The 21,116-nt window shown below is 47.2% G+C and overlaps 1 protein-coding gene across 1 annotated transcript; it reads right to left on the bottom strand.

Annotated features, from left to right (window-relative positions):
* Window positions 1-223: 223 nt before the first annotated feature.
* VPS33B (VPS33B late endosome and lysosome associated) lies at window positions 224-20,573 on the bottom strand. Its single transcript, XM_082649116.1, has 23 exons — window positions 20,166-20,573; window positions 16,604-16,684; window positions 16,161-16,222; window positions 14,661-14,710; window positions 14,398-14,465; window positions 9,540-9,585; window positions 8,370-8,464; window positions 7,968-8,072; window positions 7,471-7,567; window positions 7,169-7,246; window positions 6,751-6,824; window positions 6,363-6,449; window positions 6,109-6,199; window positions 5,820-5,894; window positions 5,507-5,571; window positions 5,331-5,385; window positions 4,369-4,415; window positions 3,647-3,779; window positions 2,952-3,025; window positions 2,359-2,460; window positions 2,129-2,204; window positions 1,910-2,026; window positions 224-1,615 (listed from the first exon to the last, which is right to left on the bottom strand). Exons 1-23 carry the CDS (start codon window positions 20,259-20,261, stop codon window positions 1,536-1,538), a joined length of 1,854 nt encoding a protein of 617 aa, XP_082505242.1. The 5' UTR covers window positions 20,262-20,573; the 3' UTR covers window positions 224-1,535.
* Between the last annotated feature and the right edge of the window lie 543 nt (window positions 20,574-21,116).

Raw genomic sequence — 21,116 nt, 5'->3', positions numbered from 1 at the left:
TTTGCAAAAGCCCAGGCCAAAAACAAGTACCTCTGCCATGGGGATGGTGAGAAGATGAACCAGAAGCATTTAGAAATAATGGGTAAGGGGACCAGCTGAATGTGGGGGATAAAAAGAAAAAAATCTGAGGTCAAAGATATAATTTCTTTTTTTTCTTTTAATTTTTAAAATTTTATTTATTTATTTGGCTGCACTGGGTCTTAGTAGCAGCACGTGGGATCTTTGTTGCCGCATGTGGGATCTTTAGTTGTGGCATTCGAACTCTCAGTTGTGGCATGCATGTGGGATCCAGTTCCCTGACCAGGGATTGAACTCGGGTCCCCTGCATTGGGAGCACGGAGTCTTAACCACTGGACCACCAGGGAAGTCCCAAGGATATAATTTCTTGCATGAACAAAACTTGGGTAGATGATGAGGATGTCAATTAAGGAAACAGAGGAAGAGGAGCAGATTTAGGGATCCCAAGTGGGGACACAAGGTTCAGTGTGAGAGTTTATTTTAGACATGCTGAGTGTGAACTGCCCATGGAACGACCAGGTTGTAAATAATCGCGTGAATCTCAGCAGTGAGACAAAAGTTTGGGATGGATAACAATAAAGGACAGAGACAGGAGATGCAACAAAGGAGGATACACAGAGAGAGGAACCAAAGGAGATGGAAGTGCAGCCTAGGAGAATGCAGGAGGACAAAGAAGTGTGTCATGGAAGCTAAATATGAGAATTACAAGAAGGTAAAGGGGATCATCAGTGAGATCAACTTAGAAGACGACCACTAATAGATGTGGTTAGTGTTCACAATTTTTAAAGGGTAAAGGGAAAGAAAGGTCACTAGAATCAGCACTTAGGAGGGCACTGGTAACCTTTATAGGAGCACAGTTTGCCAATGCCTGAAATTGCTCTAACAAGGGACATAATCTTTCATTCTGCAATAAGAAACAAAAGGCTTAAAATTCAAGCGACTCCTTAAGTTAAAACCATAGCAAGCTCATTTTTTCTAAAGTGTAATGACTCACAGAATTTTAGAATTGGAAGGGTGCAATCATCTAGCTGGTACTGATCATCTAACTAATCCTCATTTTATGGTTGAGGAAAGTCCAGTACAGTGCAAGTTTCAAGGAAGAACCAGACCAGGCCCAGAGCTACTACCCAGTCCAGGCCGTAGAATACACGAAGTCCCTATGTAAAGCCCCCTCTGCTTCACCAGTAAACATGGAAGTGCCTGTCTAGAACTAAACATAATATTGATACATTGAGAGTAGAGGGTTTATTTACAATGATACTCAAACAGGATTTAGCAAAAGATCCTCTTCCTCCTTATCTCATCAGCATGGGCTGTACTTCATAAACAAAAAAGAAATATCCTGGGGGCAGGAAGTGAACTCTCTCCTCAGATATGTTCTCTAAATTCAAATAAGTTCCCTGCTCCCCAGCTGTTAGGAGCATAGTTGGTAGACATTTTATTAGCAGCTGGGTTCAAACTCCTGCTTCCCACTGCGGAACATGTCCAGGGAGACATCAACACTGGCCGGGAAAAGTTCAGGCTTTCACCTCACTCATGGCCTCCATAAGGCGAACGCTGTTGGTGACTGCTGTCGTCAGAAAAATGAACCTGTACCCTAAGGAGTCAAAAGCAACACCATACATGACTGAGGGCAGATTTAAGCCCCTAACACCAGCCATGTAAAGCCCCTCCAGTTCCACGGCCCTGGGTGGGTCAGAGCACCAGTTTATAGTCATAGATGCGTCCGTGCCATGCTCCGGGGCACAGCAACTTGCCATGCTTGGTGGAACTGGGCTTCCTGCTATTCAGCCCACAGCAAGATGGCAGCAAGTAGTACCCAGAGGCCAGTAAAGAAGCCTTCCTGAGGGCTGCCCTTTGTTCCCCAGATCCCACGGAAGCCTGATCTCACCTTTCTCTCTGCCCAGGAACCGGAGGGCTGAGATCTCAGAGAATGTGCAACCACCCAAGAACACCACCAAGATGAGGCGCAGGGACTCACTGGAAGCTTTGTCTTCCTTGGTCATGTCTGCAAAGACCAGACCAGACTCAGCTCTTCACCGGCACGACTGGATGATGCATCCGGCCCTCCTCTCGTTTCACCCCGCCCCCACTGGGCAAGGCCACGCACCTGTGAATGCCAGCTCACTGCAGTTGAGAAGCCGCACGACTTCATCCAGGCCCTGCCAGCTTTGCCGCTCCAGCACCTGGGAAGGCACAAGCGCTAGTTTCAAGTCTAGCAGCAGCCAGACTGTCACATTTCTTGCTAGTCACTCAGGTAGTTAAAAGTTGGGCCAGGCCAGGGACTAAGAGAAAGCAGAGAGCATGAAATATGAACAGGAGCGAGCCACTCGTTCTCACCTGCTCGATGATTCGGCAGCTGAGGGGCACGTAAGCACCACTGAACACATACGCCATGTCACGTGGCACTTTCAGATCATACTCGCCATCCACACGTGGGATCTAGAGGGCAAAGGGGACTGTATGAGGCAAGTGACCACTGAGCCCTCCAGTCCTTTACAGGGTCAGAGAAAAGTGGCATACCCCTAAGAACAGTTCTTACTTCAACTAAAGTAAGAACCAGCAATAGCCTTGGAGGAAAAAAAAAAAAGAATCCATAACCAAAGATGAAAGCTGTTCAGTGCCTGCTGATTCTCTTGAATGAGTTTCCATGCTCGCTGGAAAGAGGGACCCCTTCTGACCCTTCAGTGACATGGGACATGTCTGTCACTGAAGCGGCACTTAGTGTATTCTCTGACATTGGTAGGTGTGAGTTACGTGTTCATTAAATGAATGAACCTTTGTGTCTTGTCTCATTATTAAGCTCATGCTATAATGCTACCACACAAAAGGATCTTTATAAAAACAAAATGACAGAGAGGTTTTTGTGGGTTCAAAGTACTTCACAAAGGACTGACCCCACTGCCTCCCTTGTCCACCCCTGTTCTACATACCAAATTCAGCTTCTTGCTGATGGCGCGGAAATTGCTCCTCTTGGCCAGAGAACTGAAGGCATCAGTAATCTTTCCTGGGAAAGAAATCTGTGCTGGTTTCATCTAAGGTTTATGGATTAATGATGCTGCCACAGGTGATACCACTCAGGAAATGACAGGACCCCCTCTTCTCAAATAGCAGGACCTATCACATCTGAAGATCCCCTTCAAAGCCGTTCACCTACAGTTCCCTGGAACTGATTAAGACAATCACCACCCTTCTCCCACCCGCAGTCTTCCTCCTCCTACAGGGTACCAGCCCTCTACTAAATGCAATCTACAGGGTGATCCTAGTTTACTGGTTAAGTGTACGGCCTTTGGAGTTAAATCTGACTTACTAAGGGGCCCTGAAGAAGTCACTTAACCTCCCTAAGCCTCGGTTTCCTCATGTGTAAAATGGAGATAATAAAACTTACCACACGGAAACTTTGCGAGGATTAAATGAGAAAGTGTATCTAAAAGGCTTAGCACGTCAGTGTTCAATAACTGGAAGCTGCTCTTACAAGCAGAAGTAGTGGCAGTAAGGACAGTAACAGTAAGGAATCACTTTCTCCTTCCCCAGCTCATTCTCTCCCCACCAGGGTGCTCTGCCTATTGAGAGAACAGGCAACAACAGCCGAGGAGGGTGAAAGGGGTTACTTGTACTCCCTGCTCACCTGCAGCCTTGTCCGTCACCAGCTTGCTCACTTTACTCTCCACAGCTGTGAGGGTGTCCCCCGGGGCCTGCTCCGTTAGGAGTCCAGCTCGCCGCAGATTGGAGAAGGTTAGCAGGTGCTCGGGGCCATAGCTCTGAAGAAAATGCAATTCAGCTCTCTACCGAGCGTTCACCAAGGGCCTAGCACTGTTAGGTGATATAGAGGTGGGGGAGAGGATTATGTGCTCTGTGTCCTGAGCAGCGCACACTTGTTTGTGGGGAAGATTTTCATATCAGAAATCACCAAATGCCAAACAAAGAATAAAAGCAGCACGGAACAATTAAAGAGCACAGAAAGCTGTCGATGTAAGGAGGTGGGGAAGGCTTCACAGAGGAGGTAGGACTTGAGAAGGACCTGGAAGGAAAGGTGTATTGACGCCTCGCAAGGTGCTAAATAAAGGGAGAATCCAGGAGTAAGAACTCACCACTGGGTCCAACAGCTGAATTGTTCAAATTCCCCCCGCATTGGCCACATAAGAGGGGAGGAGAGTGAAACAAGGGTAGTGGGAAGGGTCTCTGCGTGCTGAAAGGTGACCATCCCCACAACCTCTGAGAGGGAGGCTGCATGGGAACAGGAGGGTGATGGGGACAGGAAAGGGACCATTTCTTCTTTTGCCTCTTTCGAAAATGTCCAATGACCTCCCTCCACCAAGTTCCCTCAAGAACACAGTCTCCTGGCCTTACCTGCAGATACTGGGTTTTCAGGGATCGGTAATCCTTGGGGATCAAACCTGAGGGTAAGGAAGATAAAGGTTCATGAGCCAGTTGAGGTGCCCTAAAGTGTACAAACCAACAAACCAACCCTCGTCCCCCCACCAAAAAAAAACCCTAGTCAGAAGGAAGGAGTCAGTACATAACGTTAACCTTGCATCCTATGCAGTTGATTCTAAATTGACTCCTAAATTTAAGCTTGCTTTTTGGAAGATATAGCCTGGATCTGAGAGTTCCAAGGAAGAGCCCCGAGGAAGGGACACCAAAACAAAAGCTAATCTAATCCGTAGTGGGGGGTGGGATGCGCCAGGAGGGAGGACAAGGGCCTTCCCGTGCATTTCTCTCTGGCTATGGGCCAGTTTTCTGGGGAACTGCTCAACAGCTAGTGGGGAATAGGAAAAGTGTTCAAATGAGTTCCCAAAGTGCAGCCTTAGATGTTTTTCTCTACAGAGGTAAGAAGAAATGGACTTCCAACTACAATAAAGGGGATTTAGAATAAGCAAATAACGTCTTTGGGTAGAAAGCAACCTTAAAGAATATTTGCCAACTGGAAGACTTCAACATTCAAAACAAGTTGCCATGAAAGGTTGCAGAATCTGAGCTTTTAAAATGTTTATGAAATTGGTTTTTCCTGGACTGTATCTTGATTATGAAATCTTGTTGCGGGTAGGAGGCCAGATGGAATGATGAGAGAAATGCCGTTCGGCTCTACCCCTTTGCAATCCTACGATGGGACAGGCCGTGTGCCGGGGGCGTTGGGGAGGGTGGATGTGGTCCTGTTTAGGGCCGGAACAATAAATTACCTTATGACCTGGGGATGTTCCACCCAAAACAAAAGCTGCTTTATTTTACAGGGGAAAGAATCCACGAGATTACAGGGAACTATCCTTAAGGTACAGCTTTTCAATCTGGCGTCTTTGGTCCCTGGGGCTCACCGTTCTCAGTGATGGACAAAAGGCACATGAGGCGAAGGCTTTCTATGGGTGACACCTGCACAGGAAGAAAGAGTCAAGGAGAATTCAAGTTTCATAACACACGCTCTCTTCTCTTGCTTCCGCTTGAGCCCCACCTCTAAACGCTGTTCCCAATATCTCCCCCCTTCCCGCCTCACCTGCCGGTCTATGTGCTCTTCAATGTAGTTGGTGCTCTCACGGATGCTGAAGCCCTCCAGCAGCGCTGCAAATAATCAGAGGAGAGCCTGTTACTGGGGGAGCTGCTCAGCTGTTGCCATCTATGCTAATGGGCGTCTTGTCTCCCCATCTCTTTCTTCATCCTTCGGGTGGGTTAAGGGGCCCCCAGGGCTTCTAGCAGGAACCAACATTCCACACAGCCAGCGTCAGCTGGAAAGAGCCAGAGAGCATCTTTTCAGGGCGGGCTGGGACTGGGAGCCACGGAAGCAGAAGCAGGAGAAGTAGCCAAGTCACCATGCTCAGTCTTGATGAGCTCCTGGAAGTCCTGCTTGGTTTTCTTCTTCATGATGGATTCACAGGCCCCGATATCTGCAGACAGGACAAAAGGGGAGCTGACATATTCCTGGTTCTGGAAGAATGCCTCTTTATTGTCCAGAAGAATAAGGACCTCTTAAGGCAAAGTGCAGGAGCACTTCTTCACACTTTAGACCAAAGAAGAGCACTATTTTCCAAATGAACAGGGATCTCCTCCCAGATCTCCTCTGCAGGGTTCCCCTTGCCCTACCCTCAAGCTGAAACCTACGGAGACTCAGCAGGCGGTGCTCCTGCTTCAGTCCCTTGAGCTCCTGGGACACGAAGTTCTTCATCTGCTTTATGTCCATGCCTCTTCGGCGCTGTGGGGACATTCCCATGAGGTCAGTCCCTCTGCCCTCAGATGTGAGCAAACACTACCCTCCCTCAGTTCCCACCCACTGTAGCATCAGAAGGGGAGCCAAAGGGCAGCAGCCTGGGGAGCCACTGGGGAAACAGACAGAGGACCCAGGCTGGGAGCCTCACGTCATACTGGGCCTGCAGGTTCCGGGCCTTCTGGCTCAAGAAGCCAAAGACATTGGAGAAGTGCTCGTTACGAATCTCATTAAACACCTGCAAGGAGAATGAGACCGGAACAAATTACTATACAGATGCATACCTCGTTCCTTCCTGTCTCATCAGGGTAACAACGGCACAGGGAGGGTGCTCAGCTATTCTAGCAGAAGTACAAAGAAAGCTGAGCTGGTATCAGTAAGGACATGTCAAATCCCTGCTATGTGCTCTGGGTTGTGCTCTTAACTGGCTGGGTGCCCCTCTGTCCTGGGGACTCGGCCTCTCCTCCCAGTGCTGGGGCCCACAGCCTCATGGTGGCAGTGGCCCTGGGGAAATCCTCTGCCGGCACCCATGTGCTCACCTTGTCCTCGGCGTTGAGCAGCACCTTCAGACTCTTGTCAGAGGATGTGACTTCTGGGCCAAAGTCGACACTCCCTTTGAGAGCAGAGGAAATAGCTATGAGGATCTCTGATGAGTCCTTCCTTCCCCTTTCTTTCCGGAACTGCCATTAAAGGTCCCCCAGGGACTTCCCTAGTGGTCCAGTGGTTAGGACTCTGAGCTTCCAATGCCAGGGGCCCAGGTTCCATCCCTGGTCAGGGAACTAAGATCCCCCACGGAGTATCGCCCAAAAAAAAGAAATAAAGATTTAAACGTTCCCCCAAACTATTTGGAAGGCAGCAGTTCACTCCAAGCCTGGGTCTCTCCCACAAGTCCTGCACCCGCACCGTGGGAAGCTCCAGGAGCTGAGGACCCCTCCGTCTCGCTAAGATGCCACTTACCACACTTGACGCGGAAGGTGTCATCCACCAGACCCTCGTAAACCACCTGGGAGCAAAGTGCCGTCACAAAGTCCACGTCTGAAACCGAGATCCCCGACCGTGAGGGTCTTCCCCGATGCAGCCTCCCACCCAGTTTGCTCAGTATCCGCTCAAGTGCCTTCCATGGGGCCCAAGTGCCCATGCCCCCAGTCAACGCTGGCATTCACAGCCTCAACTTGAGGATCCCAGCTGTGCCACCATGTTTCCCATATTCCCGTATCTTCTAGGGTCGACAGGTGAGAGGAGTGCTGAGCATACTTCACCTCTGTCCAGGAGAAAGACATGTCCAATTTCTGGCCTTCGGCCCTTGGTTTCACCATCCTCCTCCTCTTCCAGTTTCCTCCACAATTCATGTGACATCTGTCAGGGCCCAAGACATTCGCAATCTTATGTCCAGGTCCCTTGTGCAGCCCCACACCTACAGAACCCAACCCCTTTCAATGTGATCCTTCTCCTTGACCCCAAGAGAGGAGCTAATTATTAACGATATTACCTCTGCTACTCCCACCTGTTCCTACTCCTCCCCATCCTGCCCCACACCAGTGAAGGAGTCTCTCCGCCCCCAAAGATTTAGGGATGCTACCTAGAGGTCCTGGGCCCTTGCCATTCTCTTAGCCACACAAGTTCTCCCCTCTGGGGACCTACTCTGGAGCAATGAAAGCAAGGTAAAGAATATACCTCACATCCCAGATGCCCATGAACAATCCTTGGTGGTTAGAAAACAAGTGAACAGCGGCTATCAGGACACAGAACTGCTCACCTTAGCACATCTGCCAATTCCATAGCAGTTAGGGAAGGGTCCATAGAGCGTGCTGAGGAGGTGCAAGGCCTGTGCCACAGTGTTGATCCAACATTGATCTCCTTCCTGCAGGGACCACATGGACCACAAAGATATGGATCAACCCAACAGATCCATCTGGAAAGTGGATGGGCCTAGAAGCCCTGAGCAGAAAGCCAGGGTCTGGGCAACACTTGCGAAAGTCCATTTTCATTGGCCCCAATGGAAGCCCCATGAACCTCAAGCAGTGGTATTCCGTCTCCAAATTACTATCACTCATGATAAATTATGAGTTGGATGAAGGTTGAATCCATATTTCTAGCCCACAGGACCCCATGTCTGTCCCGACTCCTTGATGCCAAGACCCAAGGGCCCTGCATTTACCAGGAAGTAGTCCCTGAAAAATTCTGGTAGTTCCATGCTCAACAGATCCACATCAAGAGGCAACAAAGAGAAGGCCCATTCGTCACAGCTCACATCTGTGGGTACAGACAGCATCAGCCTCCCTGCCGAAGGCACGTGGCTCCACATTAAGAGGGAAGCTCCACTACAGCCGTGCAAAAACCCCTGAGTGCCTGCCACACGCCAGGCATTGCACTGAGCACGGGATGCTCAGAGGTGAATAAGATACAATCTCTGCCCGGAAGGGGCTCACAGGCTGATAAGGAAAGGAGACGTGTACGTAACAGCCTGTAATACAGTGGGAACTCAGTGGTGTGTTTTCATTAGAGTGTGGACCAAAAGTGCTGATGAAACACTCCTTCATTTATGCATTATTGGACAAATACTGACGGAGAGCCACATATGTATGGTGCTAGGCTAAATACTGGGGACATGGTGGTAAACAGAATGGACATGCTCCTGACTTCTGGAGCTGACAAGGTAGTGAGAGAGTACACACCAGACAAATCTAACTACAGTTATATGCTCCAAAGGAGTAAAACAGCAACCTATGAGCACAAATATTTCAGGGATCTAACCCCAACTACAGGCACAGGAAAGACTTCCCTGAAGAAGAGACATTTGGCTTAGAATTTGAGTATGATTTGGGTAGGCAAAAAGCTGTAGGGTGAGGAATATTCTAGGCAACAAGAACTGGTGTGTGAAGTCCCCATGGCTGGAGGGTAGTGAGTCAGGAGAGAGGAGTGGCACGTGAGGAGGCTAAAGGGCCAGGAAGGGGCCAGACTGTAGAGGCACAGGAGGCCATGCTGAGGATCCTGGGCTTTATTCTGAGCCACTGCAGGATTTCCAGTAGGGAGGATGGCGACCGGGTTTGTGTTGCACGGAGGATGGAGTGAGGAATGCACACAGGAGGGAAGGCACGAGTTTTGCTTGTGGGAGTCTTGGGAGGTAAGAAGACAGCATCGGCGATTTTCAACTATAGCCCCACTAGTATTCTAATTTGGGGTCTTCCTTCCCATTCTCAGTACCCTCTCCTCCTGCCAGGCCAACAGGAATAAGGCAGGGAAAAGGAGGAGATGGGTACGGGGAACAACCATCACGGCCTTCTTCCACACGTCCTCCCCCTCTCCACTCTTATCCGTCTCCTCTCACCTCCATAGATGCCCTCTTCCTCAAGCACCATCTCACACGCATAAAACTGAAAGAGAAAGGGAAGCTGATTAGTAACCCCCTTCTCCATTCTTTCCATTTCTCTGGTGTTCCTCTGTGGTCACTGATGAGGACCACACTTATTCTTTTTTTTTTTTTTTTTTGCGGTACGCGGTCCTCCCACTGTCGTGGCCTGTTCCGTTGCGGAGCACAGGCTCCGGACGCGCAGGCTCAACGGCCATGGCTCACAGGCCCAGCCGCTCCGCGGCATGTGGGATCCTCCCGGACCGGGGCACAAACCCGTGTCCCCTGCATCGGCAGGTGGACTCCCAACCACTGCTCCACCAGGGAAGCCCAAGGACCACACTTATTGAACCCAGTGAAAAAGACAAAAGAACCCAGACTCTTAGATCTAGAAAGGACCACTGGAATCACTGGCCCAACACTTTGTTTCCTTTTCAGCCATTTCATTCACTTATTAAGTCAACTGCTTTTTTTCTCCCTGATTGACTAGAAAAGCTTTACAAAGGAGAAAGTTTTCAGCTGTCAGGGAAGGGTGGGTCCTGCCAGCAGCGACGGGAAGCAGGGCATGACAGTGCTATAGAAACAGAGGAGGAGGAGCAGGTGTAGGTAAAAAGCAATGGTGTGGAGAGAGCAGGGATGGAGTTCTGGTTAGGACATGTCCATGGGACCTCTGCAGACACCGAGGGAGGTCTGGACAGACAGTCTTGGGGGCTAAAGGCACATACACTGCACTTAAAGTGGATAGCTTGTCCAAAAGAACATACAGAGAGAAGAGAGCTTAGGACAGGACTCTAGGGAACCAAAATTAAAAGGGTGCACAGTCCAAGACCGGGCAGAGAAGACCGAGAAAGAATACATAGAGAGGTGAGACTAGGAGAAAACAGCACCCCTAAATAGCACCTCTAAAGGCAGAGTTTCAATGAAGAATGGGCAACAGTCTCAAATGCCAGAGAAGTTAAGTAGGAAGAGCATGACATAGACATCACTGGATTTGACAATGGAGATCTTAGGCGACTAGATTAAAAGGTGAAGGTGGGGGCTTCCCTGGTGGCACAGTGGTTGAGAGTCCACCTGCTGAGGCAGGGGACATGGGTTCGTGCCCCGGTCCAGGAAGATCCCACATGCCACGGAGCGGCTGGGCCCATGAGCCATGGCTGCTGAGCCTGCGCGTCCGGAGCCTGTGCTCCACAACGGGAGAGGCCACAACAGTGAGAGGCCCGTGTACAGCAAAAAAAAAAGTGGCAGCAGATAATTCTTCAGTCTGGCCACACATTAAGGGAGAGTTGCTGTCAGGGACAAGAGATGAGGAAAGAGAACTGTTTAGAAGGGATAAATATGGTTGAAGATATAAGAGTCTACTTGATGAAGCAAGAGAGTGGAGAAAGCAGGCAGGGATGGGGCCAAGAACACAGGTGAGCCTCCGCTCTTAGATGGGGAAAGGCCAGTGACTTGTCCTCCTTTTTTATTTTTTGTAAATTATTTTCTATTTTTTATTTTATGTTTTTTTGGCCATGCTGCGTGGCTCATGGGGATCTTAGTTCCCCAACCAGGGATCGAACCTGCATTCCCTGCAGGGGAAGCAAGGAGTCTTAACCACTGGACCACCAGGGAAGTCCCTATGGACCTACTTTTAATGCTAACTAATTGAATTCCATAGCCCAGTTTGAAAACTGCCAATCTTCATAGTTAACAAAGGGAGTCTCAGGACGAGAGACAGATTTCCTCTTCCCTACAGCTACTAAGGAAGACATCATCCTATGATGGAAAATTAGGTCAAAGGACTTGATCAGATAGGGTGTTAGAAAGAAAAAATTCATGAAAATATCAATTTTCTTTTTCTGTGTGATATAGAGGCTTGTAGCATTATTTGAAACTGTTACCAACTTGTTCTATTCCCTATTTAAACAAGTCTGTCCTTGGAAGTATAATTTGAAAAAAAAGGTTCTTGTAAGACTCCAAAAACTAGAAATTACTGCTATAGCTCTTTTAATAATATTCAAAAGTATCCTGTAATTTTGATTGGTTATTTTACACAATAATTTTCTTGCCCTAGTAATAATGTTATACTTGATGTATTTGTATTCCTGAACAGGATAGATAGCTGTAAGACTGTGCCATCGGGACTCCCCTGGCGGTCCAGTGGTTGAGACTCTGTGCTCCCAATGCAGGGGGCCCGGGTTCAAGCCCTGGTCGGGGAACTGGATCCTACATGCATGCCCCAACTAAGACCCCACAGGCCGCAACTAAAGATCCTGCATGCTGCAACTAAGACCCGGAGCAGCCAACTAAATAAATAAACATTTTTTTTAAAGAGGGACTTCCCTGGTGGTGCAGTGGTTAAGAATCCGCCTGCCAATGCAAGGGACCCGGGTTCAATCCCTGGTCCAAGAAGATCCCACATGCCGTGGAGCAACTAAGCCTGTGTGCCACAACTACTGAGCCTGTGCTCTAGAGCCCGAGAGCCACAACTACTGAACCTGTGTGCCACAACTACTGAAGCCTGCACGCCTAGAGCCTATGCTCCGCAACTAGAAGCCACCACAATGAGAAGCCCGAGCGCTGAAATGAAGAGTAGCCCTCGCTTGCCGTAAGTAGAGAAAGCCAGCATGGAGCAATGAAGACCCAACGCAGTCAAAAAAAAAAAAAAAATTGAAAAGTAAATAAATAAAAAATAAAAGCATTACCTGTCTTGATCCTCATAATTCTATGAGGTGTGGAAGATTAATGCTATGTGCTCCTTATTTTATGGTTACACAGAAGAGTCCTATTCATCCCTCATTCACTTATGTCAGTAAAATTGAAATCCTACAGGGCTACTTTTTTTTTTAATTTTTTTAAAATTAATTAATTAATTTTATTAATTTATTTTTGGCTGTGTTGGGTCTTCGTTGCTGTGCGCAGGCTTTCTCTAGTTGTGGAGAGCAGTGGCTACTCTTCATTGCGGTGCGCAGGATTCTCATTGCGGTGGCTTCTCTTGTTGTGGAGCATGGGCTCTAGGCGCCTGGGCTTCAGTAGCTGTATCACGCGGGCTTCAGTAGTTTTGGCTCACGGGCTGTAATGCAGGCTCAGTAGTTGTGGTGCACGGGCTTAGCTGCTCCACAGCATGTGGGATCTTCCCGAACCAGGACTCGAACCCGTGTCCCCTGCATTGGCAGGTGGATTCTTAACCACTGCGCTACCAGGGAAGTCCCTACAGGGCTACTTTTAATGCTAACTAATGGAACTCCATAGCCCAGTTTGAAAACTGCCAATCTTCATAATTAACAAAGGGAGTCTCAGGAAGAGAGAGAAAATTCCTCTTCCCTACAGCAACTAAGGAAGACACTGTCCTGTAATGGAAAATTAGGTCAAAAAATTTGATTAGATAGGGTGTTAGAAAGAAAAAAATTCATAAAAATATCAATTTTCTTTTTTCTGTGTGATATGGAGGCTTGTAGCATTATTTGAAACTGTTACCAATTTGTTCTATTCCCTGTTTAAACAAATCTGTCCTTGGAAGTATAATTTGAAAAACAGGGTTTTGTAAGACTCCAAAAACTAGAGATTACTGCTATAGCTCCTTTAATAACATTCAAAAGTAACCTCTAATTCTGATCGGTTATTTTACTCAATAATTTTCTTGCCCTGGTAATAATGCTACACTTGATATATTTGTATTCCTAAACAGGATTAATAGCTGTAAGACTGTGCTATCAATCTTCAAATGATCTTCAAAGGAAGATCATTGGTTCTTTCCTCTTATTCCTTTTAAATGATGAGAAAACAATATAAGCCTATGATTCCTCTAGACTTCTTAATAAAAACTGAAAGTCACCTCATTTAAAAGAGATAAGTACTATTATCAACTCCATTTTATAGATGAGAAAACTGAGACACAGAGCAGTTAAGTAACTTATCCAAGATCACACAGGTAATAGGTGCTAAAGCATGGATTCACAGCCAGACAGTTTGGCTTCAGTGTCTTTAGTCTTACCTACTGCTTCTATTTTCTTTAGAATTTTCTTGGGAAAATTGCAAAGGAATAAATCCCTGTCCTTTCAACTTTAATTTCTACCTGCTCTAAGTGTGGCATGCACTACTTGGTATAACTGTATAGTCCTACGACGGGCAATGTATAGACCTGGTACATCATTCCTCCCAATCAATCAGGTTGAGGATGTACCTACAATGCACCCCGTTGATGTGAGGATGACAGGGGAGCTTGATGGAATTGAGAAACGGAGATACTATGACAGATCACCTAACACTTACTGCAATTATTGAGGTAAAGATGGAAGAAACCTAGCCTGGCTATGTTAATTCACTATGTGACTGTGGGCTTCAGTTCCCTCAGCTGCTCCAAGCTTAGAGACCATTTTACTGCACGCTATGTAAGAAAAACCTCTTCCAAAGTACACTGGTATGGTTCTGATAACCCAAGGGCAGCCCAGCCACATGCCTTCGATGAGCATGGGGCGGTGGGGGGTGAAGATTTATTGTGTTTGTTATTAAAGGGATATAGGGAGAAAGTCATTGAAAAGCCATAACATTGTGCACCATTACTATATAGGAATTGGTGTTAGAAGGGATACATAGCAGGTTCTACTTCAAAAATGTCAATCTTTTCACTTAAAGAAATCTATGTAGAGGACATCTCTCACAACTGTACAATCTATATTCGGGGCAATTTGATGACAGACTCTCTGCTACCTTAATAAAAAGACGGTGACAGGTATTTTGCTCAGTCACCTATAATTTGCTTTGAGGGAGATACAGCTATATAGTGTTGGCCCCTTACCCCTTCCTAGTCCCCAATCCTGTTCTACCCGATGTCATTTCCACCAGGGTCCAAACTCACCTTCTGAGGACTGAAGATCACTTTGTATTTTCGAGTTCGGCCAGCCATTTTGTCAGCATTGACAAGATCTACAGACAGAAAGGATGCAACTCAAAAGCCATGGACCTTTGTTAGACTAGAAGCAAGGAAGCAGAGAGCCTCTACGAGGAGTATGGCCTACCCAAACAATTCTTTTCTTATTAAAGGGTTCTTATGGTCAGGGTCCTTAGACCTTCCCACCTTTTCCCAGGTCTTAGTTATAATGAACACCATGGCACACTCACTGGCAATGTACCGCATATTCTTGATGCGAGGTCTGACCAAGAAGCATAATCTATGGGAGAGAAGGGGGAAAAAACCTCAGTGAAGAAAAATCATGAAGTTGGTGATAGCAGCTTAGAAGAAACTTAAACAGTGCCAACTCTTTCACCATTTGCTACAGTTCTCACCCCAGCCAAAGCCCTGCCAGCTCTTTTGGCTCACCACATACCAAACACACAGGACCCAGGACTTCCCTGGTGGTGCAGTGGATAAGACTCTGCGCTCCCAATGCAGGGGGCCCAGGTTCAATCCCTGGTCAGGGAACTAGATCCCACATGCATGCTACAACTAAGAGTTAGCATGCCACAACTAAGGAGCCGGCGAGCCAAAACTAAGGAGCCCTGGAGCCGCAGCTAAGGAGCCCGCCTGCTGCAACTAAGAAGCCCACCTCCCGCAACTAAGACCTGGTGCAACCAAATAAATAAATAAATTTTTTTTAAAAAAATGAGTATATAATTAAGAGTTTAAACACACACACACACACACACACACACACACACACACGACTCCCCTCGATAAAACAGGTATATCGTGGTGGGTTGGGGGCACTTATTGGCCTTATGGTGGACCCAGGAGTTCCTGCTCTCAAATAATTTACAGTCTATTGGGCAAAATAAGATGCACATATGTATGGAGTACATTAACAATCAAGTGTTAAAAAACAATACAAGAAAGTATATAAAATAGTGTTCTTCAAACTGGGGTTCATGGATGTATTCTCCATGTATCTAGGAGAATTATTTCCTCTAAGGGAGGGTGTACATTACTTAAGTTGAGAAGTATTAAAAATAAAAACAAACACCAGACAACAGGCAGGATGTGACTGTGTACCAGGTGAACAGGACAAACACTGAACCCCATGCAAATCTAGAGGAGGAGAAAATCACCCTGGAATGGCAACTGAGAGCTGCGTGGAGGAGGTGGGGCTGGATTCTGAAGGCTGGATATTTGTCGCAAGAACAGTGAGGAGAGGAGAGAATTTCAGGCAGAGTGGGTGAAGTGGCCAAAAACACGGAGGTACGTGTGCAGAGCCTGGAAGCATGCAAAAGTGTGAGCTGAATAGTGGGGACATGAAAGAGACCAGGCTGGAAAGGGGGTGAGAGGCCTCCCTGGAGGCGGCCTTGGAATCTATGACGAACAATGAGGACCTCACTCGGTAAGTAAGGGAAGCCTTGAAGGTTCTTCAGGAGAGCCCAATGAAAATATTTTTGAAAGATTAATCAATCTGGTTAGAGATGGTAGATTGGGTTAAAGAGAGATGAGGACAAGGGAGGGAGAAACCGCAGAAAGGGAGACCAATTAAGAGGCTAAAGCATAACCTAAGGATGAACTTGTAAAAGAGGAGGGAAGCGAACCATGTCACAAACATCATGGTGCTAGATCTCGGCCAAGGACCAATCAAAGGCCAATGTGTAGGGACCTCCTCCAGCTTGGAGCCGAGACAGAGTCTCCCAGACACTCACTGTTCACTGGAGCTGAAGGCTGGCTTGTTCTCCACTTTGTACAGCTTGTCTACTTCATGTTGCTACAGAGAGAATCCAACAAAACAATGGATATAAGTGTGCTTGGAAACCCAAAGCCCGATACAATGACAGGGGTCTTCTGGAAGGCTCCCTCCTATTTATACTAATTCTAGCAGTCAAAGTACCTCCCTGACAACCATCCCACTGAACCTTCCTCAAACTGTCAATAGAAAACCCCAAAATAAAACAATTCAAAAACAATACAAAGAGTATCAATCCCCCCTTGTCACCGTAACTCTGCCATCCCCTATTTACTGTAACTCTGCCATCCCCTATTTACCCTATAAGGGTAGTCACTCTTCAGTAATATATACTGTTCATCAAAAGAAAAACTGCTTAATAGGAAAGAAGGGCCTGATCCACGTGGGGAAAGGGGCAGGTACCTTTAGGATGGAGACATTGGCGATTCGATCCAACGGGCTCATGAGATCTGCCTCAATGAACAAGTCCTTTTTTCCTGGAAGCTGAAGGAGACACAGTATCTTGGGTTACTCTCAGGTCACACAAGCTCCCTCGGCTGACAGCTCATCCAGCCATCCATTTAATAGAAGCACAGTCTCTGAGTTGGAAGGGCACTAGACCTCATCTACCCCAGCACCTTATTTATTGCCTATATCCACAGCTGACATTTCTCTACATATTCACCTATTTTGTCTTCTCATTTTCTGTACCAGTGGAAAGATATTTCACCTTCTTTCTAAGGTTAAGTCCTTGTCACTCAACCCTCCTGCTCGCCTGTGACCTTGTTCTACATCATTGCTCCTCTACTCCACCACCTCTTCCACTGTCTCCTGATAACCCAATCGATTTCCTGCTGAACGAAGCCAAACAAAACAAAACCACACCGTGTATCCTCCAGCCCCTCAACTAACTGCCAAATATCTCTTTAAATGGCATTTTTCTTCTAATTACAAAAATAACCTATGTTCAAGGCGGAAAACTTAACCCAGGGCAGTCCTCACCCTCACACCCACTCTCTCACGCCAAATCCCTGTCTTCTGGTTCCCGCTTCATCACTCCTGATGCTGCCCTTTCATCTGTCCAGAGGAAGGAGAGGTCACACTGAGCAGAAGAGAGGGGGAAGTCGTTGAAAGCTTCCTCTCAACTAGGCTTTGACAAATGGGTAGGATGTTGGCAGTGATAGATTGAGATGGCAATCTAGCAAAGGCCAGGAAAAGAGAACAGGCTGAATGGTAAGGGCAGAACAAGCAATTCAGTTTGCCTGATAGGTAAGGCAGTGGTCCTCAACCAGGGCTGATTTTGCCCCCCAGGGGACATTTGGTAAAGTCTGGAGACATTTTGGATTGTCCACCTTGGGGCAGGGGGTGTTACGGGTATCTAGTGGGTAGAGGTTAGGGATGCTACTAAATATCCTACAATGCACAGGACAGTCCCACCACAAAGAATCAAGCAGCCCAAAATGTCCATAGCACCAAGGTTGAGAAATCTTGATGTAGGGGAATGGTGTGAAACAAGACTGAAATCTTTGACAGAAATTAGAGCATGAAGGGTCCCAAATGCCAAGTTAGGGAGTTTGGTGTTGATCCTCTATGGAACAAGGAAAAATAGAAAGCTTTTGTACACTGAAGCATCCAATCAGCTGGGAATTTTCATTAGGTAAATCTGGGAACTGTGGGTAAAATGGATTGGAGACATGAGAAACTAGAGATAAGGACTACACTTATGTGGTTAATGCAACAGTCCAAGCAGCCCAAGGACTTCCCTGGCGGTCCAGTGGTTAAGACTCTGCGCTTCCACTGCAGGGGGTGAGGGTTCGATCCCTGGTCGGGGATGCACGGCATGCCGCGGGGTTTGGCAAGAAAACAAAAGACAAACAAGCAGCCCAAGCCTGTGGTAATGAATGAGGACCTGATTTAGGCTGGTGGTGATGTTAACAAAAATAGGTTTATTAAGAGATACTGGAACGTGTAATCGAATTTTTAAAAATACTTGAAAAAAATTAACAGTGTTAACAGTGCTTGTATGTGATAGTAGGGTTGTAAGTGATTTTTTTTTTCTTTACACTTTATCTTCTGCATTTTCTAGAATTTGTTAGTGTTATTTTATAATCACCATTTAAAAAGTCAGGTGTAGGGCTTCCCTGGTGGCGCAGTGGTTGAGAGTCCGCCTGCCGATGCAGGGGACACGGGTTCGTGCCCCGGTCCAGGAAGATCCCACATGCCGCGGAGTGGCTGGGCCCGTGAGCCATGGCCGCTGAGCCTGCGCATCCGGAGCCTGTGCTCCGCAACGGGAGAGGCCACAACAGTGAGAGGCCCGCGTACCGCAAAAAAAAAAAAAAAAAAAAAAAAAAAAAAAAAAAAGTCAGGTGTAAGGAAATAAATATCCACAGGACTCAGCAACTGGTTTAGTTAAGTGTGAGGAGGGAAGAAGAGTCAAAGATGATTCTGAGGTTTCAAGCCTGAATAGCAGTGCCCATTAATAAGAATTAAGTCAGAGGAAGTTAGTTTGAAGAGGACATTACTGCACAGAAATCCACTCTGGCCACGTTAAGTCATCCTTGTGGGCAGCTTTTCCTCAGGTCATTCTATTTACAAGTTTCTATCCTTGGTCTCATTTACTCTCTTTCATGGGGATCTCACCAGAACTAGTGGTTCTAACTAGCATCTCTTTTCAATTCCTCAGACATCTGTTGGGTGTCTTTCATGTGCCAATCATTGTGCTACCACTACAGGACATATTACAGAGAAATAAAATATGGTCCCACATCCCCTGAGGTTCTCCCAAGTCTCCATCTTTACTCTAGCTGCAATTCTACCTTTCTATCTTCTGATGTTACAAGGAGTATTTCCTCCTAGCATCTTAACTTCATCCTATCCAAATCCAAACAATTCAACTTCCCCCACCAAAACTGTTCCTCTTTCTAATTCTTTTTCTCATTTCTATTCAATGTTCATGCAACAAATATTTATTAAGCACATGCTAAGTGCCTGACTCTAAGCTAGGTACTCACTAGGTATACATGTGGAACAAAATAGGTATGTCCCTGTCCTCAAGGACCTTCAAATCTAGTGGAGAATATGAACGTTAAACAAAAGACTATATATGTAATCCGTTAAAATTACAGTAATAGCATTATTTTCTTATTAGCTCAAGTTAAAAATGTCAAACTCAGCTTTGCTTCTCCCTTAACCTTTACGACCAATCAATGTCTTTGACTCAAAAAAAAAAACCCATCAATTCCTTTCATTTCCACTGCCACTAATTTTGTGTGGGCCTTTATTACTTCAGTCTGATCTATGGTCTCCTCACTGGCCTTCTTGTTTTGCCCATTTATCCAACTTCACAATGGCTGTTAGAATCATCTTCAAGTATTGTTTCATGTCACATATTGGGGAAAATTTTTCAGTAGCTGCCTAATGCCTATTGTGTAACTTCTCATCTCTCTCTTCTCTGTATTACATGCCTGTCCTTCCCTGGTTCCTCAACTTTGCTCCTACCAGTTCATCTGCACGGAACATCCTCTCCCATCTCCAAGGAAAATATGCTCATCTTCACACTCCAGCCCCTTGAAACTCCTAGATCACTCCAGCTACAAATGATTGTTTCAGGCACCCTAGCTATCACTCGTTCACCACATGATACCCTGTGTGTGGTAATTTGTGTTTCATACTGCTCCCACTGGAACGTAAGAACCCTAAGGACAAAGTTGTCTTAACCATCTTTCCATCCCCAGTGATGCTTGGCACTAGTGGTGTCTCCCTTGTCTGTATGAAAAAAAGGGGGGGGGAGGGGGGATTTCCATTAACTCTCTGGCCAGATCGTCCCAAGTTTCCCTCCCTGAGTGCTTCATTTTGGACCTGCCACTGAAGCTCCAAGGACAATACCAAGGGCCAAGAGCAAGACCAAGGGAGCTCGGTAAGAAAGAACTATGCATCCAGTGAGTGCTGCTCATACAGTAAGGCCCCCAGCGTGGCAGGCACTGACCTGCTCCAGCAGATAGATGAGCTGGTCTCGGGCCAGCCTCTTGAGCATGGAGAAGTCAGGCAGCTCTGGGGCATCCGGACGATGGGGAAAAGCCATGGCAGCGGTCACCTGGGCCGCAGGGTGGAAGAAGGGGGACGCCCTCCGCTCTGAGAAGGCCGGCAGCACCCCAGGTTAAGCGCAGGATGGCTCTCCTTCAGGTAAAGGCACGGACTTCGAAAGAGCCCCCGAAGGGGCCCTCGCTCCTCAGCCACAATGGAGGAATGAATGGCCACCTCCTGGCCGGACAGCCGCAGCCTCGGGGGACCTCGCCTCAGGCTTGCAGCCACTTTGTCCCACCCCACCCCTCCCGGTCCACTCTGCCGGTCCGCAGGACCTGGGTCTACACCTGCAGAGGAACCCGCCTCCTGCCAAAGAGAGGGACGACTTCCTAGACCTCCCGGAAGTCCCGTGCACTCTACCAGCGCTCAGCGTACCCGGAAAAGGACGGCGTCCTGGAAGGGACATTTGAAAACGAGCGGCAACGCGTCAAGGTTCAGTTTCATTCCTGACCGGAGGCGAGTGTTCCTGTGATAAAAGAATTATACCTTAAACTAACTTTGAAGAGTACACACAATTCTCCTAGCTCACCCAAGCAAGCGATGGGCACTTGCTCGATTTTCAGAACTTGGTGAAATCGGCGAAACCAACTCGGAATCCGGAGGGCATTGATCACTGAGGATCTGGGCTGTCAATCAAATCTACTCCACAAATTTAGCTGCAGGCTGGGAGCTCTCTCGCTTCCGAACTGCGGGAGGCCAGACGCGTGGAGATGCGGGGCGGGTGTGAGGGGAGAGAAGAGGAACGCGTTAGTAGCCAATGGAAGCCAAGTCTCGCCAGCTGTGACCTTTCAATACGGAGTTTTGGCTCATTAATGCACTTCGTGGGAAAATGGGGAAATAAACTGTGGCATAT

Source organism: Grampus griseus (genome assembly GCF_964374135.1).
Source record: "Grampus griseus genome assembly, chromosome: 2".
Classification (NCBI taxonomy): Eukaryota; Metazoa; Chordata; class Mammalia; order Artiodactyla; family Delphinidae; genus Grampus; species Grampus griseus.
Note: the sequence above shows the minus strand (reverse complement) of the source record. Positions and strands in the feature narration are given on the sequence as shown.

Excerpts from the sequence above, each read along its gene's own strand:
- VPS33B (XM_082649116.1), bottom strand. The coding sequence starts at position 20,261 with ATGGCTTTTCCCCATCGTCCGGATGCCCCAGAGCTGCCTGACTTCTCC. Across the intron at positions 8,073-8,369 it reads TTTTCAGGGACTACTTCCTG|GAAGGAGATCAATGTTGGAT; the intron begins GTAAATGCAGGG and ends TGGTCCCTGCAG. Across the intron at positions 7,247-7,470 it reads TGTCTTTCTCCTGGACAGAG|ACGTGGACTTTGTGACGGCA; the intron begins GTGAAGTATGCT and ends TCTCGGTTTCAG.